General features: G+C 42.8%; 1 protein-coding gene across 1 annotated transcript in view; it reads left to right on the plus strand.

The window, feature by feature from the left end:
• Positions 1-25,760, plus strand: part of IL22RA2 (interleukin 22 receptor subunit alpha 2) — a 50,278-nt gene that overhangs the window by 11,817 nt on the left and 12,701 nt on the right. Inside the window, exons 3-4 of the mRNA XM_077486779.1 lie at positions 9,690-9,865; positions 17,882-18,036. Coding sequence (XP_077342905.1) covers positions 9,690-9,865; positions 17,882-18,036 — 331 coding nt within the window. The remainder of the gene's footprint in view (positions 1-9,689; positions 9,866-17,881; positions 18,037-25,760) is intronic.

The raw sequence follows: 25,760 nt of genomic DNA on the forward strand, positions 1-25,760 counted from the left end.
TAGTATTATATTACAATCAAAATAATATGGATAGTTGCAAGGAGTTGTTCAGGAAATTACAAGAATGGGAGTGTTAAACATCATTACAGTGGGGATGACCCACAAGCCTACTGGGCAATACCAGAACATAATTGTAATAAATTCAACTGTGCAGCCATATTAATAAATATACACGTACATGGATATACAGTGGGGCAAAAAAATATTTAGTCAGCCACCAATTGTGTAAGTTCTCCTACTTAAAAAGTTGAGAGAGGCCTGTAATTGTCATCATAGGTATACCTCAACTATGAGAGACAAAATGTGGAAACAAATCCAGACAATCACATTTGTCTGATTTTTGAAAGAATTTATTTGCAAATTATGGTGGAAAATAAGTATTTGGTCACCTACAAACAAGCAAGATTTCTGGCTCTCACAGACCTGTATCTTCTTCTTTAAGAGGCTCCTCTGTCCTCCACTCATTACCTGTATTAATGGCACCTGTTTGAACTTGTTATCAGTATAAAAGACACCTATCCACAACCTCAAACAGTTACTCTCCAAACTCCGCTATGGTGAAGACCAAACAGCTGTCGAAGGACACTAGAAACGAAATTGTAGACCTGCATTAGGCTGGGAAGACTGAATCTGCAATAGGCAAGCAGCTTGGTGTGAAGAAATCAACTGTGGGAGCAATAATTAGAAAATGGAAGACATACAAGACCACTGATAACCTCCCTCGATCTGGGGCTCCACGCAAAAGATCTCATCCCGTGGGGTCAAAATGATCACAAGAACGGTGGTCAAAAATCCCAGAGCCACACGGGGGGGACCTAGTGAATGACCTGCAGAGAGCTGGGACCAACGTAACAAAGGCTACAATCAGTAACACACCGCCAGGGACTCATATCCTGCAGTGCCAGACGTGTCCCCCTGCTACATGTCCGGGCTCGTCTGAGGTTTGCTAGAGAGCATTTGGAGGATCCAGAAGAGGATTGGGAGAATGTCATATGGTCAGATGAAACCAAAGTATACAACTTGTCGTGTTTGAAGGAGAGAGACCTGTTTAAATGTCAATGACTGCCTAATAACCCTAGGAGTGGCTCAATTGATTAAATGCTGGAAGTACTGGAAACTACTAAACTGATAGTTGAAACTAGTACTGAGTTTTAAGTTCACTTAAGGACTAAGTATTGATACAGCTTAGTACTGACTGAAAAGGTTATGAACTATGCTACGAACTAAGCTGCAAATTAGGTGATGAACTCTGCGATTTAACTATGCGATAAGCTCGGAGCGATATCTACTGGAGAGCAACTTTCCTTCCTGTGGTAGATAGCAGCTGATTAGATAATTGGGTTAAGCTAATATAGAGCTGCAAAAGTATAAGGACATTCCTTTTTTTTCTCCCCCCCCCCCTCTGCGTTTTTTTTTTTTTCGTATCCTCCCGCCCCTCTTACGCTATACAGAGACCGGGCAAGAGGGATGAATGGTACGTTTTTCATAGGTTCTCTATAGGATTTTCATAGGTGCCCCAGCAAAATAAAATACAAAAAAAAAAAATCCACCAAGTCGCAGAATTTTCAATTCCATCTAAACTAGGGGGTCTGAGAGGGTTAAGTGACTGGAGACATAAGAGAGGTCTTGATGGAGCAATGATTTTGTCTGAAAACTATGAACCCATGAGATCTATGGAATTTAACGGCCTGCATGAACTGTATTAACGAGAGGACCTATTTAAATATCAATGACTGCCTAATAACCCTAGGAGCAGCTCAATTGATTAAACGCTGGAATTACTAAACTGATAGTTGAAACTAGTACTGAGTTTTAAGCTCACTTAGGGACTAAGTATTGATACAGCTTAGTACTGACTGAAAAGGTTATGAACTATGTTACGAACTAAGCTGCAAATTAAATGATGAACTCTGCGATTTAACTATGCGATAAGCTCGGAGCGATATCTACTGGAGAGTAACTTTCCATTATGTGGTGGATAGCAGCTGATTAGACAATTGGGTCAAGCTGAAATAGAGCTGCAAAAGTATAAGGACATTCCCCTTTTTTTTTCTTCTCCTCTCTCTCTACGTGTTCTCCCTCCCCTCTTACGCTATATAGAGATCGGAAAAAAAGGACGAAGGGTACGTTTTTTTATAGGTCCTTTACAGGATCTTTACAGGTGCCCTAATAAAAAAAAGTAAAAAAAAAAAAAAACCCAGAGGGAGAGTTTAAATACTAGTGTAACTGCTAGTTCTATACAAAAATACTTGACAACTAAAGAGGGTAACCAAAAAAGCCCAGATGTAGAAAAAAAAACATCCTTGCCAACCAAAAACGCAAAAAAGGAAATGGCTAAGTTAAAAGGAGCCCAAGGAGATAAAACAAGAGAAGAAACACAAACAGAGAGAGAGATGGAAACTTACGAGGGGGAAGGGGAAGAACAGCGAAGTATAGCTCAAATGCCCACAAAGATAGAGATGATGGCAATGTTTGAAAGGATGGAAAGTTTAATTAAGAGTGAGATTACAAATGTTCGGATGGATCTGGGCCATTTGCTGCGGAGAGTAGAAGAGGCTGAGGAGAGAACTGAGAAACAAACACAAGAAATCGCAGAATTAAAATCGCAAGTGAAAGCACTGCAAATAAACCAAAGAAATACTTTTTATAAAATGGAAGCACAGGAAAATCAAAATAGACGCCAAAATCTAAGGATAAGAGCCCTCCCAGAGCAAAATGGAGAGAAACTGGAAGAAAAAATAAGGAAACTATTTAACCCCCTACTAGGACGAGAAGAGAACGAGGAGTTAAAGATCGATAGAGTACATAGAATCAGAAAGCCTCTAGGAATGAAGGAGGAAACCCCACGAGATGTCATTGTTAAATTCCATCGGTATACAGACAAGGAGAAAATATGGAGGAACCTCAGAGAGAGACACCCGTTGCAATACGAGCAAACAACTTTGCAAGTATTTGCGGACTTGTCAAGTGAAACATTATCCAGAAGAAGACAATTAAAACCATTACTAGAACATTTAAGACAAGCTAATATTAAATATAGTTGGGGGTTCCCTGCAGCATTGATAGCACATAGGGACGGAAAGACGGTTAGATTGAAATTTCCGGAAGAAGTACAGGACTTTTGTACAGAGTTACAGATTCCAACCATTAGTATACCTAAGTGATCGGAAAGAGAAGAAAGACTAATTGAAGAGGGAATAGGGCAGAGAGCTTAATGTAGGGGGGGGGGGGGGTAGGGGGAGAGGGGGGAGGGGGGGCTGGTGTAATTTATTACAAAAGAAACGAGATGGGAGAGTTAAAGTGAATAAAAGTGAATGTTGGTATGGGTGGAAACAGGAAGAGCCTCCCTGGACTATCTGCTCCCTCCTCTCCCCCCCCTATGTCTACCGAGCCTTCATGGCCGGGGGGGAGTGGAGGGACACAGAATTCCGGGCTTGGAGCTTCACCCCAAGGGGTGAGGTACATATTCCAGGATGGGGATATATTCTGGATATAGGTACAAGGACCAAAGAGGGGTCTGGGAAGGTTGGGAGGAGGTTGGGAGGGGGGGTGGGAGGGGTGGGGGGAGAAAGAAGACCCGACAGCAGAGAACCTCGTTAAGTGAGAAAAGAGAAAAAACCAGCCTGACTAAAATCTATGTCTATAGTTAATTGTTTGTCATATAACGTTAGGGGGCTAAATGAATCAGCAAAGCGGTTTAAAATTTTGAAAGAAATAGAACAATATGAAGCGGGTATAGTGTTCTTACAGGAAACCCATCTATCATACGAAAGCAAGATTAGAATATATTCCCCTAGGTTCCCGGTATGGTTTTATGGAGATTCTTACTCAAGGAACTCAAAAGGGGTAGCTATCGGTATAGGACGGGAGGTATACTATAAAATAGAAGAAAGATTAGTCGACCCGGAGGGTAGATTCCTCTTTCTGAAGGGGAAACTATGGGGAGTAGACTATACCCCCGCTAACATATACTGCCCAAATAGAAGTCCAACGGTTTTTCTGAAAGGAATATTGGAGAAACTATGGGATTTTAAAAGAGGAAGAGTAATTATAGCTGGAGATATGAACTTTTGTATGAATCCGCAAATGGATAGTTCGTCCCGTGTGCAGGGGATTGGGAAAGAGCAGAGGAGAATAATAAAACACAGGCTATATCAGTATCAGCTTATGGATGCGTGGAGAACTATGCACCCAAGGATACGAGACTACTCGTTCTATTCCCCTGTACACGGGACGTACACAAGGATCGACTACTGGTTAGTGGAACATAGGGTTCTGGACGAGGTGATATCCACAGATATAGGAATTAGAACATTGTCTGATCATTCTCCAATATGCCTGAAGATCAAAATCCCAGGATTTCAGAAATCTCCTTTTTCCTGGAAATTGAATAGGGAACTGTTGGACGAGAAGGGAGAGGAAATAATTAGAAAGGAATTGGAGTTTTTTTTTACCACTAATTTAAATGAAGAGAATATGGAAAATATTATTTGGGAGACACATAAAGCTTATATAAGAGGGATATATAATTCACTAGGTACAAATAGGAAGAGAGAAGGTATTAAAAAGAGTAGGGAGTTGAGGGAGGAAATCCATAGATTAGAGCAAGAACATAAAAAGGCAAATGGCAGGGAAAGTGGACAGGTAGTGGACCTATTACATAAACTGGCTATGAAAAGAGAGGAACTCGGGGAATTAATGGAACAGGAAATGAGGACGATATATAATAGGATTAATAAAGAGAGATATTATAGCGGCATTAAAAATAGTAAGATCTTCGCAAAGATATTGAGGAAAAAAAGATCGAAGAATTATATAGAGAAAATATTAAATAAAGAGGGAGAGTCGGTCTATAAAACTAAGGAAATAGCAGAAGTTTTTAGAGAATATTATGGGCAGTTATATTCCGTGAGAAAAAAAGAGACAGAAAAACAAGAGATGAAGAGAAGGGGAAAAATCAAAGACTATATATTTCAAGCAAATATCCCTAAAATACCGGGGGAATTGGCGCAGGAATTGGAGAATCCAATCTCAGTACAAGAAGTAATACAGGCAATAAAAGAGACCAAAGGAGGAAAGAGTCCAGGGCCTGATGGCTATATAATAGAATATCTAAAAAAGTTTGGAGACATACTAGCCCCAATTTTATGTGCATATTATAATGGACTAGGTACAAAATATGGACTGAGCGAGGAGGCCTCCACTGCGACAATCTCCACGATATTGAAAGAGGGAAAAGAGAATACAATATACTCAAACTATAGACCGATCTCACTACTCAATACGGACGTTAAATTGTTCGCAAAAATATTGGCCGCTAGAGTAAAGAAGTTAATGCCTAGCTTAGTCCATGCAGATCAGGTGGCATTTATTGAGGGGCGAGAAGGAAAAGATAATGGAGTAAGGTCAATATTACTGCTTCAGAGGATGAAGGAGAGTAGAATCCCCAGTCTACTCCTATCAATAGATGCTGAGAAAGCTTTTGACCGAGTAGACTGGGGATTCATGATGGGTACCCTAAGGGGAATGGGGTTTGGACCCAAAATTTTGAAGTGGATAAAGGCACTATATAACAGCCCCAAAGCAGTGGTAAGAGTTAATGGGGTACTATCAACAGCCTTCAGAATGAACAATGGGACTAGACAGGGGTGTCCGCTGTCCCCCATATTGTTCGTTCTGGCATTGGTGCCACTCCTGGAGACGATAAGGAGAAACCCAGATATAAAGGGGGTTGAGATAGAGGGGTAAATACATAAGACAGCCGCATTCGCGGATGATATTCTGTTTTATGTATCTAGCCCACGAATCTCCATGCCAAACTTGTTAAAGGCTTTACAGGAATACGGGGAATTATCTAACTTTAAAATTAACCCAAGTAAGTCAGAAATCTTAAACGTAAATATAAATTCAAGAGAAGAACTTGACATTAAGAGAGAATTCCCATTTCTATGGCAAAAAGAAATTAAATATTTAGGGATTAAACTGACTGCAACAATAGAAAAAATATACCAAATAAACTATATCCCCCTTCTAGAAGAATTGAGAGAAGAAATAAGGAGAATGAGAACAAAGCCCCTGTCATGGTTAGGAAGAATTAATGCCTTAAAAATGATTATTCAACCTAAAATCCTTTATAAATTTCAGCTATTACCAATATATATCCCCCCCCCCCTATATTTTTAAATGATAAATTTTTTTAATTTCTAAATTTATCTGGAACAACAAGAAACCTAGAACCCCACTGAAGACTTTGCAAAAGGGAAAAGATGAGGGGGGTCTGAATGTCCCAGACTTTAGAAAATATTACGAAGCAGCAGTGTTAACATGGGTGGTGGAATGGGCAAAATTAGAAAGTAAAAAAAGATGGGGAAAAATAGAACACAGTTTATCAGGCACAAATCTAGGTAGAGAAATCTGGACTCCTTTAAAATATAGTTCACTAGGGAAGACAACACATTTGGTCACAAAAAATGTGTTTAGAGTATGGGAGGGAATACACAAACATAACAAGTGGAAATATAATTCCCCTTTAATTTATTTAAAAGATAATGATTTTTTTGCACCTGGTAAAAGTATAATAGGAGGGAAATGGATAAAACAAGATAATATGCAATTACGACACATAATTAAAGAGGGGAAATTGAAAACACTAGCAATATTACAGAAAGAAAATGATTGGATGGATTTGAATGAGTGGCGATACCTGCAGCTTAGACATTTCGTCTCAAGACTACCACAACCGCTTAGAGATGGAGAAAATTTGACTGCCTTGGAGCGGATATGTGAGGGGAAATCCCCAAGGGCAGGTATTGCCCAGTTTTATAAGGTCTTGAGACGGGAATGTGAAGCGGAGGTACCAACTTTCATTAAAAAATGGGAAGAAGAGATAGGAGCACGGGGTGAAAACCAAAATATAGAAAAAATATTGAAGATGGTGCACAGATCCACGGAAAATAGTAAGATGATAGAAACAAATTATACAATTTTAGTAAGATGGTATAGGACCCCAGATATAATTGCAAAGTACCAGGAGGGCAATCTGGGAAATGTTGGAGGAATTGTGGACAAACGGGAAGTTTGGCCCATATATGGTGGGACTGTCCCAAGATTAAAGAATATTGGAGAGAAATAATAAGATATATAGAAGTAATAGCTAAAATACAGTTACCTGAGAACCCATGGTTATGCCTATTCCATGCAGTAGATACCCCAATTAAGGAGTATAGGAATTCCCTCACAAGCTCATTAATAAACGTGCCAAAAAGTCTGATTCCGAAAAAATGGAAAGAAAAAGAAGCACCCAAAGTAAAGGAATGGCTAGGAAAAGTTGAGGAAATGTATAGTATTGAAGGGCTGGAAAAGGAGGAAGAAAGAGAAAGAAAGAGATTCCATGTGAAATGGAAATACTGGAAAATCTTTAGACAATCTACGATTTTTAACGAGGTAATGGGTCGGTAGGGGTGGGGAGAGGGGTGGGAGGGAGATATTTTAGAAGAACTTGAGAAGTAAAGAAAGAAAACCAGGATAATGTGAAAAATTGAAGGGCATGAATGTATTTTGGTCCTATGGTTTTCTTTTAATACTTGATTATGTTTTGTACGCAACTTAAATGAAAAATTTAAATAAAGAATAAAAAAAAAAAAAATGAAGGAGAGAGAATGCTGAGTTGCAACCAAAGAACACCATACCTACTGTGAAGCGTGGGGGTGGCAACATCATGCTTTGGGGCTGTTTCTCTGCAAAGGGAGCAGGACGACTGATCCATGTACATGAAGGAATGAATGGGGCCATGTATTGTGATATTTTGAGTGCAAACCTCCTCCCATCAACAAGGGCATTGAAGATGATACATGGCTGGGTCTTTCAGCATGACAATGATCCCAAACACACCGCCCGGGCAACGAAGGAGTGGCTTCATAAGAAGCATTTCCTGGAGTAGCCTAGCCAGTCTCCAGATCTCAACCCCATAGAAAACCTTTGGAGGGAGTTGAAAGTCCGCGTTGCCCAGCGACAGTCCCAAAACATCACCGCTCTAGAGGAGATCTGCATGGTGGAATGGGCCAACATACCAGCAACAGTGTGTGACAACCTTGTGAAGACTTACAGATAATGTTTGACCTCTTTCATTGCAAACAAAGGATATATAACAAAGTATTGAGATGAACTTCCACCATAATTTGCAAATAAATTCTTTCAAAAATCAGACAATGGGATTGTCTGGATTTGTTTCCACATTTTGTCTCTCATAGTTGAGGTATAAATATGATGACAATTACAGGCCTCTGTCATCTTATTTAATGGGAGAACTTGCACAATTGGTGTCTGACTAAATACTTTTTTGCCCCATTGTACATACACATACATATACATATATATACGCGCCCACATAACTTCCCTCTTCTGGTCCATACATATATAACATCGGTTTCTATACTTTAATCCTTATCCATTGGCCATCTACTAGTTAGGGTCCCGTAGAAAAAGTGCTTCTTCCACCATTTATGTGAGTGCAGATGGTATCCCACAGTATAAAGGTCCTTAAAGATGCTAGGAAATATAAATCCAGACAGTGCCTAAGATTACTCCCCAGGAGGGGCAACACCCAACATACACCAAAGTTTACCCCTTAAAGGGGGTCTACTTCTGTAGGAAAATGTTACCTTAGTTTTCCTAGTTTGAGGGCACATCAAGCAGCGTGTCTGATGGAACAATCACCATCCTTCCTCCCAGGACATCACCTGGTCTGGCCACAAAGCAACTGCGCTGCGCTGCACCCGGCTGTGCTATGGCGGCACTCATTAGGGGAGGAGGAGCCATAAGTGCTGGCGACGGAACCCCACCCAGAAGAGAAGGATCAGGGCTTCTGTGTGCAAAATCATGGTGGATGTGCTGTATGGCCTTTCACACTTGGTATCTCTTCGACCCCTTCTCCATGTTACCTGGTTCTGAATTTACTTTTGGCCTATTGGAAGTCACATTCCTGTCACCAGGGCAAGCATTCTGCCATACACTACATTAGGATGGAATTCCAAGTGGCCTACTGTCTCCCAGATGTGTCAAGATCAAACCTTCTTCTGTTTTAATTTAACACAACTCTCTCTTCCCAAGGTTCCTACCTAAAACTTCCTTGTTTACCTGACCATTGACTATATTTGAGTGCAGTGCTGACAGAACTACTAGGCATGCCCTTTCACATAATTACACCATAATAAGGTCTCATTGTCAGCTTATAAAAAAACAACAGTGGTAAGACATTATGTCAATGTTGCTCGGGTGTGCATTCTGCCCATGTGGAAATCGTTGGATCCACCTTCTCTGCGGCAATGGTTCGACAAGATAGAAGACATTATATACATGGAGAGTCTGACTAGTTCCCTGAAAGGTACCCATAAAAGATTCAATAAAACTTGGTTTTATTGAATTGAGTATTCCTGATGTTTTATATCCTAATTCTGGTGTGTGCATAGCTTGGGTGGAGGCTCACGTGTACAGGATTTCTCTCATGAGGGTGGATCCTGTTGGATGTTATACACTGCTAGTTGAATCTATGTTCTGGTGAGCGTCTAGCACTCTTGTGATCCATTATCCGCTTTCTGAACTAGTATTGTACTTTTTTAATTTATTTAGCTCCACACCATATATTGTTTATTTAAGAAATACAAATATATGTTTTTGTTTTCAAATTATAGATATGGAGACAAGACATGGATAGATAAGTCAGATTGTTTGAAAACCCAGAACTTCTGTGATATGACTAAAGAAACATTAGAGAATGTTAAGGAAAAGATGATGGCAAAAGTATATGCAAATGCAACAGGGAATGTGACTTCGGCAAATAGCAAGTGGTTTGTGCCCATACGTAACAGTAAGTTGAGTAAATGTATCTTGTGCTTCCTGTGGAATATAACTTTTAGAAAAAAACACCAGATGAAAAAGAAAAGCATGCAAGCAAAGCATAGTTCTGCCAATGCCTGTAACATGGACCATAAAAATATACTGTAGTATTCAAGAAATTATTACTTAAACCCAGAAGTGCTTTGTGCTTTTTTTTACCAGTAATTTTCCTTTATACTGGCTCTTTGAAAAAATGTATTCAATCATAGCTGGATGAGAATGTTTAGTGTAATGTAACACTATTGATAGCTAAATGGAAATATAGAAGCATAGAAGAGTGATGACAGAAAAAAGACCACTTGGTCCATCGAATCAGCCCCATTTATATTTATACATTGTGAGGGGGTTAGCTCGGTAGCGGGTGTGTGTGACCCCCTGGATGGGTTCACAACACAAAGTCAGGCACAGCAGACAGCGGTATAGGTGCAAAAAAACAAAAGATCCGGTTTATTTAGGCTACATGCAGTGATACATATAACAGCAAAACAAAATAAAACAAGAAAATAAATCCTGGTCAGCTTGACCTCTAACTACACACGTAGACTCCCTGTCTAACAACTGGGTGCAGCCTTGTGCTGCCCCAGTCCCTGTCTCTATTGTAGGGGTTTGCCACACAGGCATTAACTCACCGCACAGAACAGATCTCAGACTCCCCAGTCTATACACACAAAACTGGTTCCAGGATGGAGCATCTCCCTATGCATGCTGGGGTTTTTTGTAGAGGTCTTAATGAGCCCACTTACTACAGCTGGGCTCATTAACTCTTCCCCTCTAGTTGTACAAGTCTGCATAAAGCCTGAATCTAGGGCACACATATTTCCCATCCTGAATACAACCAGGTGATTTTACCTGCGTGCTGCCACATACCCCCCCCTCTTGTTTCAACCTTGGGGTTGTAACACAAGCAGCCAGACACGCATGTATCCGAGACAAAGCATCCACATTCCCCATTTTAACACCAGGGCGATGCTTAACTGTAAAGTTAAATTCCTGTAGGGCCAGGAACCACCTATTTACCCTTCTATTGGTCTCCTTGTTTTGAGCCATCCACTTTAAAGGTGCGTGATCAGTCACCAGGTCAAAGTGCCTACCTAGCAAATAGTACCGAAGGGAATCTAGAGCCCACTTCACTGCTAAACATTCCTTCTCAATCGTGGAGTAATTTACCTCATGGGACTTCAACTTCCTGCTGAGGTAAATGACTGGGTGCTCTTCCCCGTTCCAGACCTGGGATAACACTGCTCCTAACCCAACGTCTGATGCATCAGTTTGTACCACGAAGTCCTTAGAGAAGTCTGGTGAGTACAACACTGGCTGGCTACATAAGGCTGTTTTTAAGGACTGAAATGCTTCTTCAGCCTCTGGGGACCATTTAACCATAACCGACTCTTTCCCTTTTGTCAGGTTGGTGAGGGGCACAGCCTGAGAAGCAAAATGGGGAATGAATCGTCGATAATAGCCAGCGATTCCCAGAAAGGCTCGTACCTGTTTCTTGCTGTTGGGACGTGGCCAACTCTGTATGGCCTCGACTTTATTGACTTGGGGTTTTATCACCCCCCTCCCAATAGTGTACCCAAGATATTTGGCCTCCTCCTGTCCAATGGTACACTTCTTTGGATTGGCCGTAAACCCAGCTTCCCGGATAGAGTCTAGGACTGCTTGTACTTTTGGCAAATGTGAGACCCAGTCTGTGCTATGGATAATCACATCATCCAGGTAAGCTGCAGCATATTTCTGATGGGGCCTCAGAATCTTATCCATTTTCCGCTGAATGTTGCCGGTGCATTCTGTAACCCAAACGGCATTCTCTTATATTGGAATGCCCCATCTGGGGTTACAAACGCAGTTTTCTCCTTGGCCGACTCGGCCAGGGGAATTTGCCAATACCCTTTGGTGAGATCAAGAGTTGTCATATATCGGGCTGTTCCCAGCCGGTCAATCAACTCATCTATACGTGGCATGGGGTAGGTGTCAAATTTTGTAACTTTATTTAATTGTCTAAAATCGTTACAAAACCGCCAGCTCCCATCGGGTTTGGGCACTAGTACAATAGGACTGGACCAGTCACTCTGGGACTCCTCTATCACACCCAATTCCAGCATCCTTTGAACCTCCCCACGTATTGCCTCCCGTCGGGCCTCTGGTATTCTATAAGGTTTTAGTTTTACCCTTTCTCCTGGCGGGGTGATAATGTCATGCTCTACGCCAGATGTTTGTCCCAGAAGCTCAGAGAAAATCTCTTTGTTACGAAGTACAAACTCTTTAACCTCCTGTTGTTGGGGTTTCGATAAGGTGTCTGCTATTCCAACCTCAGGAACTAAGCAATCAGGCTGTACTTGTGACAAAGTCTCTGCGACTAGGGATTCCCTATCCCTCCAGGCTTTCAGCAGATTGACGTGATAGATCTGCTCCGGCTTTCGCCTTCCTGGCTGTCTAACCCTGTAGTTCACCTCACTAATTTTTTCAATTACTTCATATGGACCTTGCCATTTGGCCAGAAATTTGCTTTCAACCGTAGGGACTAGCACCAAGACCCTATCCCCCGGGGAAAAAGTACGGGTCTTGGCCCCACGGTTGTACACTCTCTGCTGTGCTAACTGCGCTTGGGTTAAATGTTCCTTTACAATTGGCATTACCTGTGCAATTCTATCTTGCATCAGGGCGACGTGCTCAATCACACTCCTGTGAGGAGAACTCTCATTTTCCCAAGTTTCCTTGGCGATATCCAGCAGCCCTCTTGGGTGTCTCCCATAGAGCAACTCGAAGGGTGAGAAACCCGTAGAGGATTGGGGTACCTCCCTAATGGCAAACATCAGATAGGGTATTAGACAATCCCAATTCTTTCCATCTCTATCCACCACCTTCTTTAACATTTGTTTTAGGGTTTTGTTGAATCTTTCAACCAACCCATCTGTTTGGGGGTGATACACAGATGTACGCAATTGCTTCACTTTGTACAACTTGCATAATTCTTTCATAACCCGGGACATAAAGGGTGTACCTTGGTCCGTAAGCAGTTCCTTACAAATACCCACGCGGCTAAAAACAAGGGATAGCTCTTTGGCTATGGTTTTGGCTGAGGTATTTCGGAGAGGAATTGCTTCCGGATAACGGGTGGCATAGTCCAATATAACCAAAATGTACTGATGCCCCCTAGCAGACTTCATTATCGGACCTACCAAATCCATTGCGATCCTCTCAAAGGGGACCTCAATGATAGGAAGAGGTACCAGTGGGTTACGGAAATGTGGCATAGGTGCCGACTTCTGACACACAGGGCAGGAGGAACAATAATTTTCTGTTTCCTTCATGACCCCAGGCCAATAGAATCTCTGCAATACCCTCTCTCTGGTTTTCTCTGTCCCCAGATGACCTCCCAGAATGTGTCCATGAGCCAATTCTAACACCAACTTCCTGTAAGGTTTGGGTACTACAAGTTGCTCAATGGTTTCTTCTGCCCTTTGAGCCACTCAATATAGCAGGTCCCTTTCCATAGTGAAGTAAGGATAAGGGCAAGTCTTATCTGGGTTCACTAACTCGCCATCTATTTTCACCACATTTTCCCGTGCCTTTATTAGGGTGGGGTCTTTTAACTGTTCTGTGGCAAAATTTTCCCTGTGAACCTCAAGATCCGAAAACTCCACAGACGGCATGTTTTCATCTGAGGATGTTGGCTCCTCCCCAGTTTCTCGAGTTTCCCCCGCCAATACCGACAAGGGAAATTCAGGAGAGTCCTCACCACTCCCAGAGGAATTCTGGTCATCTTCCTGGTTTATAGGGGCACCAATGGGGGCCTCAGGACAATCCCAGAGGTCCCAGAATTTTGGAAAATCCCTTCCCACAATAGCATCATGTGGTAACTGAGACACTAACCCCACCTGATGAGAGAGGTTACCTTTGGGGTCTCAAAAAACACTGAAGTTACAGGATACTCTCGGGTGTCCCCATGCACACAAATAACAGCCACCCTGTTCTTCCCAGAGACCTCTGTAGTAACTAATTCAGCTTTTATCAATGGTACCAGGCTACCTGAATCTAGCAACACATCAACATGTCTACCATTAATACACATTTTACATAAATGTTTCTCAGGTCCCCGAATGGCCGTGCATGCAACTGTCGCAAACAGCGACTGACGTCTCTCCCTTATAAAGTCACATTGCATAGGCTCATCCACAACTGGGCAATTGGCTGCAATATGTCCCTCTTGCCGGCAGCGGTAGCAAATAACTTTTTTCGCTGCCTCTTGCAGCATGGGCTTCCTGGGCTGCTCCCGCCAGACCTTAGGTAGAACTCCCACCCTCTCACTCTCTCCACCCTCACCCCTTGGAGTCATCTTACCCGCCACTGGGGATGATCTGGTCTTAGGGGGGAAAGTCCGTGAGTCCCTGGAAGAGGTGGTCAAGTTCTCTGTAGCCAAGTACCTCTCAACCAGATCCACAAGTTTATCTGCATTTTCTGGGTCTCCATGGCTTACCCATTTTTGGATGGCAGTAGGAAGAGCTCTCAGGAAACGATCCATAACCACACGTTCCACAATGTTTGGTGCGGTCAAAATCTCTGGCTGCAGCCACTTCCTGCTCAGGTGAATGAGATCATACATTTGAGACCTGGGAGGTTTTTCAACCTGAAAATTCTAGTTATGCACATGCTGAGCCCGGACTGCCAGGGTGACACCCAGCCGTGCCAATATTTCTGCTTTTAGCACCACATAGTCTTTTGCTTGGTCAGGCTCTAGGTCATAATAAGCTTTCTGAGATTCCCCAGTTAACAGAGGGGCCACCAGTCCAGCCCATTGCTCCTTAGGCCACTTTTCCCTTTCAGCAGTCCTTTCAAATGTGGTCAAAAACACCTCCGGATCATCCTCTCCAGTCATTTTTGTCAGTAAACGGCTCACACCAAAGGATGCGGTATTATTGTACCCACTTGCTTCATTGGTCTGCGGACGTTGCTGTATCAATGTCTCTATTTGCTGTTGAAAATTCTGCTCTTGCTTCTGCAACAGGTCTATGAAGCGGGCTTCAGATCGCTGCTGGGCTTGTTGCTGAGCTTCCAAACTCTGCTGCAAAGTTGCATTTGTCTGCTGCTGGGCTTGTTGCTGAGCTTCCAAACTCTGCTGCAAAGTTGCATTTGTCTGCTGCTGATTTGCATTTGCCTGCTGCTGGGCTTGTTGTTGAGCTGCAAGGCTCTTTTGTAAAGCCGCATTTGTTTGCTGCTGATTTGCATTTGCTTGCTGCTGATTTGCATTTGCTAGAGCCAGCTGTCTCAGTATCTCCTCCATGCTGGCCTTTAAAAAAAAAAAAAAATTGAAAAAAAAACTGCCAAAATTCTCCACCAACTGTGAGGGGGTTAGCTCGGTAGCGGGTGTGTGTGACCCCCTGGATGGGTTCACAACACAAAGTCAGGCACAGCAGACAGCGGTATAGGTGCAAAAAAACAAAAGATCCGGTTTATTTAGGCTACATGCAGTGATACATATAACAGCAAAACAAAATAAAACAAGAAAATAAATCCTGGTCAGCTTGACCTCTAACTACACACGTAGACTCCCTGTCTAACAACTGGGTGCAGCCTTGTGATGCCCCAGTCCCTGTCTCTATTGTAGGGGTTTGCCACACAGGCGTTAACTCACCGCACAGAACAGATCTCAGACTCCCCAGTCTATACACACAAAACTGGTTCCAGGATGGAGCATCTCCCTATGCATGCTGGGGTTTTTTGTAGAGGTCTTAATGAGCCCACTTACTACAGCTGGGCTCATTAACTCTTCCCCTCTAGTTGTACAAGTCTGCATAAAGCCTGAATCTAGGGCACACATATTTCCCATCCTGAATACAACCAGGTGATTTTACCTGCGTGCTGCCACAACATATACATATATATATATATATATACATATATATATATATATATATATATATATATATATATATATCAATGTGACCACTGTGAGAGTCAGTCAGAACAGTCACATGATAGAGAAGCTTTGCCATTTTGAGAAGCGGCATCAAGGGATTAAATAATAAATCCAATCTAATAACAAATGTAGTAATGTAAAACAGCCCAGCAAATAAACAACCTTATGAATAGCAGTTCATAATGCCTGTGTAGGATTATGTGCAATAAGCAAATGTTACAGTCTTCCTTGTTGTCTATTAGGGAAGTCTGTACACTACACATCACAGTGATCTACTTACCCATGCAATATTCTTGTAAACAAAATATTCACAAAAGGCCTATTTAACTTTTTTTTCTTTTTTTTTTTACTCCTCACATTTTTTTAAATGTTTTATTATATCTTTTCATGTGACAACACTGAAGAAATTACACTTTGCTACAATGTTAAGTAGTGAGTGTACAGCTTGTATAACAGTGTAAATTTCCTGTCCCCTCAAACGAACTCAACACACAACCATTGTTGTTTAAACCGCTGGCAACAAAAGTGAGTACACCCCTAAGTGAAAATGTCCAAATTGGGCCCATAGTGTCAATATTTGTGCGGTCACCATTATTTTCCACTGCCTTAACCCTCTTGGGCATGGAGTTCACCAGAGCTTCACAGAGTCCTCTTCCACTCCTCCATGACAACATCACTGAGCTGGTGGATGTTAGAGACCTTGCGCTCCTCCACCTTCTGTTTGAGGATGCCCCACAGATGCTCAATAGGGTTTAGGTCTGGAGACATGCTTGGCCAGTCCATCACCTTTACCCTCAACTTGTTTAGCAAGGCAGTGGTCGTCTTGGAGGTGTGTTTGGGGTCGTTATCATGCTGGAATACTGTACTACGACCCAGTCTCTGAAGGGAGGGGATCATGCTCTGCATCAGTATGTCACAGTACATTTTAGCATTCATGGTTCCCTCAATGAACAGCACTGGTTGGCGCCACACACGCTTGACACCATCTGAACCAAATAAGTTTATCTTGGTCTCATAAGACCACAAGACATCAAGTAATCCATGTCCTTGGTTTGCTTGTCTGCAGCAAACTGTTTGCAAGCTTTCTTGTGCATCATCTTTAGAAGAGGCTTCTTTCTGGGATGACAGCCATGCAGACCAATTTGATGCGGTGTGCGGCGTATGGTATGAGCACTGACAGGCTGATCCCCCACCCCTTCAACCTCTGCAGTAATGCTGGCAGCACTCATATGTCTATTTCCCAAAGACAACCTCTGGATATGACTCTGAGCCCCTGCACTCAACTTCTTTGATTGACCATGGCGAGGCCTATTCTGAGTGGAACCTGTCCTGTTAAACCGCTGTATGGTCTTAACCACCATGCTGCAGTTCAGTTTCAGGGTCTTTGCGATCTTCTTATAATCTAGGCCATCTTTATGTAGAGCAACAATTCTTTTTTTCAGATCCTCAGAGTTCTTTGCCATGAGGTGTTATGTTGAACTGCCAGTGACCAGTATGAGAGAGTGACACCAAATTTAACAAACTTGCTCCCCATTCACAGCTGAGACCTTGTAACACTAACGAGTCACATGACAACAGGGAGGAAAAATGGCTAATTGGGCCCTGTTTGGACATTTTCACTTAGGGGTGTACTCACTTTTGTTGCCAGCGGTTTAGACATTAATGGCTGTGTTTTGAGTTATTTTGAGGGGACAGCAAATGTACACTGTTATACAAGCTGTACACTCACTACTTTACATTGTAGCAAAGTGTCATTTCTTCAGTGTTGTCACATAAAAAGATACTCTGTGTGTGTGTGTGTGTGTGTGTGTGTGTGTGTATATATATATATATATATATATATATAAATACTGTATATATAAATATATAGATAGATATAAATATTGAGACAGTATAAGACAGTGGATGGCCAGTACGTAATTCCATACCTCTTAAAATATAAAACTGTTCCTGGACAATCTTTCAATCAGAGTGATTATCTCCACGTGACTGTCTTGAAAAAATCGAGACAGATGATGAAATTAAATTAACTTACGTGCTAAATTTATATTTATATATTTTGTCTTTTAGCGAATATAAGTGTTCCAGATGTCATCCTTTCTCCCTCTGCAAACTCCATAGTGGTATATATATCTACTGTTCCACCATTATTATACGTCAACAACTATCCTAAAGAGAGAGAGCCGAAATTCTCTTATATCATTGCCATTTCAAATATGTCAAAGGTAAGACTTTTCACACTGATAAATAAATTTGCATGCTTTAACTTTCAGGTCCTCCAGCTCTTTTCCCTAGAATTAATGTAGAACTAAAGGTAAAACGACCGCCTCACCATTGTATATGTGCAATGGGACAGTCTGCAAGTGGTTAAACTCCCATGCTTTGCTTCTCTCGGGCGACTGCAAATATTCTACACTACCAGATGTGGCAAATACCTACTGCACATTGAGGTTCTTCCCCTCAGCTTGTATGTCTTGTAGAGACTGGTGAGAGAAACCTGTAGCCAGGAGCTGGCTATTGTTGCCTGCAATTCAGGACAGTACGCAGTGCTGTTGATGTGGAGCTGTTTCCCTCTAGTGTTGTCTTAGACTCCATGTTTCATTTCCTAAAGACAGAGCAAAGCATTGTGGGATGTGTGTATCCAAATGCTGGGGTTTCAATTCCAGCAGGACTGGTTTGAACTACAACTACCAGATGGCTGTGAGAGAACAGACTGCTGGGAGAGGATATAAAGGGGCTGGTTGAGGCCTAGATCTCTCTCTTGGGACCCCTGCCTGGATCTGCCAGCAGGAACTCTGTGGCACTGTGAGCTGCAGCTGAGTTGCGGCCTGCATAGGAGAGAGTTATACAGCGACATCCAGAGGGACATCTGCAGACAACATCGCTTCCTATCTACTGCAGAGGTTGTTCCTGATTCTTCAAGCTACCTGCACTTCTGATCCGAGTGGGCTGCGGCACGATGTGACGGAGGTCAGACGCCATCCCCTGAATCAGGGCCCAGAGGGAGATCCTGAAAGAACCATCATCATCTGCATCATTGCCAGCAACTTTTGTTACACTGTCAGTGAGCGGGCACCTGTTAATTCTATATACACTGCATCATTGTCTCTGCCCAAATTTCTGATACTTGTAGTGCTACGGGATGCAGGTACATCGTACCCCTACCCATTCACCTGGGGGAAAAAAAGTGTCAATAAAAAAACACACTAGACAGGTTTTTAAAGTAATTTATTAGGCAGCTCCGAGGGTCTCTTCTGTCTTTGGGGGTCTCTTCTGACTCCTCCGCTCTCTCCGGCCTCTTCTCCCGCTCTCTGGCCTTCTTTCCCAGTCTCCGTTTCTTCTTCTGCTCTCCGGCCTCTTCTCCCGCTCTCCGATTCTTCTCCCAGGCTCCTCCGCTATCTTCGGCTGTTTGCCGCTCTTTTGCTTGCAGTGACCCGGTCTTTTCCTTTTTCTTCCCTGTTCTCGTCTTATGATGTTGACACGACGCTCTCTCCCACTGTAATGCTGTGTACATGGTGCGCAATGACTTATATAAGCATGGGGCGGGGTCACCAGGTGACATCACCCGGTGACCCTGCCCCATGCCTATATAAGTCGTTGCGCACCGTCTACACAGCATTACAGTGGGAGAGAGCAGGACACTAAACGCCCAAGACTGGGGATCCCCCTCAACCATGTAATAATCAGGCTGACCCACTGTGCTCCAGAACCAGAAGAGTGTGTTTTAAGCTTAAAGTATAGCATACAACTATTTTTACAGTTGGAAAACATATGGGGGTCACCAGAAAAACGGTCAGGCGTGTTAACTTTGGGCTCTCGCTCCAGCGTTACTGCTGGAAGTGTGTCTACATGCAAAGATAGTTCCTGGACTTGGTGTGTCAGTTTGCAAATTTCCTCAGCAAATAAGTGAGCCTGTGTAGAGTCCATCTTGACAGAAATTTTTTGTGTTAAAGGCTTGTGATAATATCACATCTACCTCAACGCATGTGGTCATACAGGAAAGTCTGCAATTTCAAAGGATTCATTTCATATCAGCTAAATCTGCTCTGCTCTACCATCAAGGATTATTCCATCCCTCCTACTTTAAGTGCTAGCTGAAGATCTGCCAGATTCTGCGGTGTTACCATTAACCTCTTTTATCCTCTTCTCATCTTCACGAGTGACTAGTGTTGCTCTCATTTATCTGGAACTCTGTTTAAAGGAGCCAATTTAAACACAACAGTTGCTGAACATTTTATCAGGTGTTTTGATGTTGATGGCCTGTGGGCTGAGCAGACAGAAAGGAGTGGTCAGACTTAGAACACAAAGTGCTAGTCCCCAACCTTTCTGCTGCCTGTTCACATAGGTTTCAGGGTCGGGAACTAAGGTTTGATTGTATTTAGTCACACTGTGTTCTTTGCATTTTACTTTACTAACATAAATCTCTAAATTGCAAAACTGCATTTCATATTAGTGCTATATTGGTTTCAGATAAGATATCTTTATGACCAACACTTTTATGTTATGCATTTTTATGTGTCACTTTTGCCACAATAAATAAACTTAAACTGCTACACTGGCATTGTGTAAGTTTTGTTATTGGTGTCAATGGGTAAAAATGACTGAACCCAGGGTGTCAGAGGTCTTGCAGAGTCGGAGCAACCAGTGGGGTATAGATTCTGCCAGCAGCCTTCGTGAGGGTAGTGCTACAAACCACAGCATGTGACAGGGGGAGCAGATGTTCACTCACTCAGAAGTGTTAAATACCTGCAGCAAAGTGCCAGAGTATGAAGACATGGAAAGGTAAATATAAATGGTTTTCTCTAAAAAGATGCCATTAGTTTAAATACCTTTATTATATATTTATATATATCAGGTTACTTTAAAGACGGCATGAAAAATCGCAGCATTCAATAATCCCGTCAAAGACCTGAAAAATGTTGTTCAAAAGCATTCAAAATTTTGTTTGCTTTTAACATTTGATTTTGGAATGAATGGAATTTTCAGAACGAAAGCCGCATTTACTGTTACAATTTTCCAAAATCAATTTTTCTTTAACAAAATTTGTGCCTAGGTATGGCCAGTTTAAGTCCTAGAAGTCCTAAGTCAAGAGGGACATTCTTCAACAGAGATCTGCTATTTCCAATCCAAAATTACATATGAAAGCTTATTTTCCACTGTTCTTTTCATGTTTGGCTACTAGTTAACTAGCGTGATCCTTTGTCCTGACCCTATTTATGTCTAAACCGGCCCTGACAAAATGTAGGAAGAACGCCACTAGTATTTACATTGAATTTAGGGAAGTATTTGCTTTCATTAACCACTACTACAGATTGATGATTTGCAGACGTTTAGCAATAACTGGCTTGTCATCTGGTATATGGCGCTCAAAAAGATAAGATAACTGTGTTTACCTAACATCGGGAGTTAAAGTGTATTTTCGTGATTTATTACAAAACCAGAGGATGAAAATGCACATGCAGAAATGGAAATAACAAAACCTATCCCAGGTTTATAGATTTTGAGTAATGATTATACTTAAAATGACTGTAAACATTTTTATTCAATATCTTTATTGAAAATCAGTAAGAGGTATGGTTTCTATTTGCAGTAAAACATTAATTTACTTTGTTAGCCAATCTAATAGTGTTTGATGGCTTCTTTAGGAATGTTCCAGGTCTGTGTTATTATGACAGCCAGTGCTTTAATATTTCAAGCCTGTTATTGACCCACAATAATAGTTCTGCCAACTACATGCCAAATGTGCCTAATGGAAACAAATCAGCTCAATGGGTAGCTTGTTATGTCTAATAAGTGCATTCAATCCATTTGTCCTTTGGTGTTGGCATGTTTTGAATTGCTTGAAATCTGCTATCAGCTGGGTTTATACCCACAGACATTAAAGGGATAATAAACCCTTTCAGCATCTGATTTAATCACTTACAGAGTATGCAGCTTTTTCATCCTCTACTGTTCCTGTGTAAGCTGGTGCCATAATCGCTGGCCCAGGCTCAGGGTGGCTCCTTTCTCTTGCAGCATCCTATGGAGCCACCATTGCATGCAGGGACTAGAGTTGTCTCCATACATTGTGAGCATCAACAGAAACAAACAGCCCCAAATCCTAGAATGGCAGGACACTCTCCCGCTCTTGTGTACTCTTCTTTTCTCCCTTCTCCAAGCTATCAGACTGACTTGAGACTGCACTGTCCACTATTAACCCTTTCTTATGAAGACAGGAAGTTCAGGAAAGCAGCACTAAGAGAAAACAGGAGCCAGTAGCATTGAAAGCTGTAAACTCCAAGCGCTGGGACTAAGAATTTTAACCAAACTGGAGAATGCTTATTTTGGTGTGCTCAATGGGGTAGGCCTAAAAATGCTGAGGGTTTAAAACTACTTTAAAGCAACCCTGCCCTTCAACAAAACCACTAAATACAAAATGTGACTGCTGTGGCCAAGCACCACCTACAGTGGTGAAAATAGACCGCACCTACCTACACTTACCTCCTCTTTGCTGTCCTTGGCATCACAACACAGTAACAAACAACATGAGAAATGTAATGAACATAATTGAAGCAAAACAGGAAAAAAGTTCAAACAACATAATCAGAGTATCTTGCAGGAAGCTGCCCGGTTAGAACACAAAGGGCGACAAGCAACAGTGTCCTCTGGGGGAAAATGTCGTGAGTAGTCATCTTCAGGCTGTGACTCTGGGGCCACAGGTGGATGAAGACAAACAGGGCCCTCCATACCTTCTGCACCCGGGCCTAAGACTGAGTCCTCGGTCGCATCTGGACAGTCTGTGGAACTTGCAGGGGTTGCTGGACTGTCCACAGTTGCTAAACTGGGGCTTCCCGCTTGAGAGACTGGAGGGATTGGAGGCTCGACCAGGAGAGGAGGCAGGTACCATTTGATGGGAACTTACTTTACTGGTGGGACGTCCATAAGGTCAAATACTTCTCAGTCTCTGGCTGGTTTGGCAGAACAGTTGCCACTTAGCACACAGGGTCTCAGCAGGTTGTGATGTAAACATCTCTTGATGGGATTGGTATGCTTGAAATGATCCTCAAAGGTCTTGGAGAAAATTATATCATCCAAGTAGACTAGCACAGTCTCAAAGTTGAAGACCCCCAGGTATCTATCTATCAAGCATTGAAACATGCTGGGGGCATTACTTAGCCCAAAGGGCATATGGTTAAATGTAAACAATCCCAGGAGTGCGACAAAGGCAGTCTTGCCGCAATCTTGATTTCTCACTGGGACTTGCCAGTAGCCAATTGACAGGTTAAGGGTGTAGAAGTACTTGGCTTGACCCAGTACCATAAGTGTAAGGTAACCATCCCAGTGGGTACAGGCATGTAACTTGTGGTAGTCTACGCAAAATGGCAGACTCCCAACTCTCTTTCACACCAAAACCACGGGAGCAGCCCATGGGCTAAGACTTGCTCGAATGGCTCTGCTCTGCAGCTCGTTGCAGAATGAGTCCTTGACCCCCTGACATGAAACTTGGGGAATAGGACATTATTACTCCAAAATAGGTGGAACCACCCCCATACTGATTGGGTAAGCAATGGCATCAGTGTAGCCATAGTCTACCAGGCTGGTGTCAAAAATCAGTAGATACTTTACAAGCACTTGATGAAGCAGCCTTTGTTGCGGTAGAGGGTATTCCGGGAAGGGAATGTCCAGCTGTTCCAAAGGTAACTTGTATTGTGTCTCGTCTAACATAGACATGGCTTCTTATAGTGGGGCACAAATGGATTCTACCCAAGGTTGAGCTTCCGGGAACCAGTAATAGGCCACAACGTACAGGCCTGCAAAGGTGACATGGTTGGGGAATGAAACTGAAACTGAAACAAATTAACTTAAAGACGGCATGAAGAAAACCTAGAAAAATCTACTAGAACTAATGTCACTGTAAAAATTTCAACTTAGCCTACCTTAAAATTTAGCTTTCATTCACATTTTTTTCATGCCTGGGGAGTTGGTCACTCCCACAAGTCTGATGCCGGAGTTCAATAAGAAAGTAGAACATCTGGTACTGCAGGCTGATTTTCTTGACTAGTTTCAGGCCTGGCTGTCGGCTTTGATTTCTGCCCAGTGTAAATAGTAGATAGGGCATTGTCCAAGGCTCAGTAGTAGGTAGGGCAGCATACAGAGGTCAGTAGGATGTTGGGCAGCATAGAGGTCAGTAGGATGTTGGGCAGCGTAGAGGTCAGTAGGATGTTGGGCAGCGTAGAGGTCAGTAGGATGTTGGGCAGCTCACAGAGGTCAGTATTAGGTAGGGCAGCGTACAGAGGTCAGTAGTAGGTAGGGCAATGTACAGAGGGCAGTAGTAGGTAGGGCAGTGTATAGAGGTCAGTAGTAGGTAGGGCAATGTACAGAGGTCAGTAGAATGTAGGGCAGCATATAGAGGTGACTGGGTACTGTGGTGTCAGGAGGGCATGGTGCTGGAGCACCAGGAGGGCTGGGATGTTACGAGGGCACAAAATGAAACTAGTCAAGAAAGTGGCACAGGGAAGGTACAGTGGCAAACCTACATGTCCTGACCTGATCCCTGCTGGCAATCCTCTCCCACCTTCCTGCCTGGTATCACCCACAAGCCCCATGGATCGAGGAGGAGGGCTGGTGGGGATGAGCGCAGAAGAGATAGAGCTCGGGTGTCTTTGGAGACTGAGCTATTCCAGCTATTCTAGGTGGGGTCTGCCTCTGCAGCCTATAGGATTGGGTAAGCGTCCCCTTGCGCCACTCCGGAGCTCTCAGAAGACCGGGTCAGCAACACTGTTTTTTTTTTGAGAGCTACCCATCACCTGTTGGCAGTTTGTGAATGTTTTGTACACAGACTAGATGAAAAGGGGAAATACAGTAAATGAGGAAGTAAGGATAGCTTCACAACAGTGAAAGGAGAGGAACAGAACAGAAGCACAATTGCTTACAGCCTAATATTGGATTACTGCTATTGCTGCAGTTGAGCAGCAGTCTCTCTGCAGAGGCCCAACATGCTCCTTTGAGTCAGAGCTAGATCTCCCTGATGATTGAGAAGCTATAGGACTGATGCAGCAGGGAACATGTCGAACCTCTGCAGAGAGAACTCTGCTGCAGTTGCTTTCAAAAGAAAACAAATGACTTAGCCGCCCGACAAGTAGCGTCCCGTTCTGTACAATAGAACCATTCTAATCGGAGCGACACAAGTCGCTCCGAATTAGAAAAAGGTTCCTGTACGACTTTGGGGGCAACTTGAGGCGACTTGCATTGACCTTCTATAGAGAAGTCGTTTTGCAAGTCACCGCAGTGGTCGCGTCCAGGTCGCCTGAGGCAGTCGCGCTGTAAGTCGTGCTGCCTCAGCGTGAACCGGATCTAAGACTTAGCACAGCTTTTGTTTTGATGCAAGTTTTATGTTTAGCTGATTTAAACTAAAAGTTTCTTTAAGCAAAATTTTTTGTAAGCTCTCTTTCACGCTAGCTTTGCTCTCTGAAAAGCTCTCTGAATAGTATTTAACAAATTTTATTATATTGCCTCCCCACCTCCTCCTTTAACCCCTTGAAGCCCACACTAGCTTGGTGCAACTGTGTGCATTGGCCCTTGCACAACAGCTCCGCTCATTTGAATAGGTTACGTTCAATGGACATTAGCATCTGCTAAAAGTGACAAGGGATATAATTCCTGCAGCAGCATGTGTACACCCCATGCTGCTGCCTCTGCAGGTAAAGGGGGTCGTGGTTGGAGGGGGGGGGAAGTAAAAGTGCAGCTCAACCCCCAGAGATTTACCGCTCCACAACCACTAATGTGAATGAGTTCTAAGGATTCACATCTACTTTAACAGCATGCCCTAGTGTATGCCTTTTGGGTAGGCTGGGCTTTTTCAAGAAACCCTGGCAGCTAAGAAGTGCAATACATTTTTTTCCATATTATGGTACTGTTTATTAATACTGACACTAGTGGTAAAGAAGGCCCCAATACTATGCTTAGGGGC

This window comes from Lithobates pipiens, unplaced genomic scaffold (assembly GCF_037356315.1).
Source record: "Lithobates pipiens isolate NorthernLeopardFrog02 unplaced genomic scaffold, aLitPip1_a1.2 Scaffold_18, whole genome shotgun sequence".
Lineage (NCBI taxonomy): Eukaryota > Metazoa > Chordata > Amphibia > Anura > Ranidae > Lithobates > Lithobates pipiens.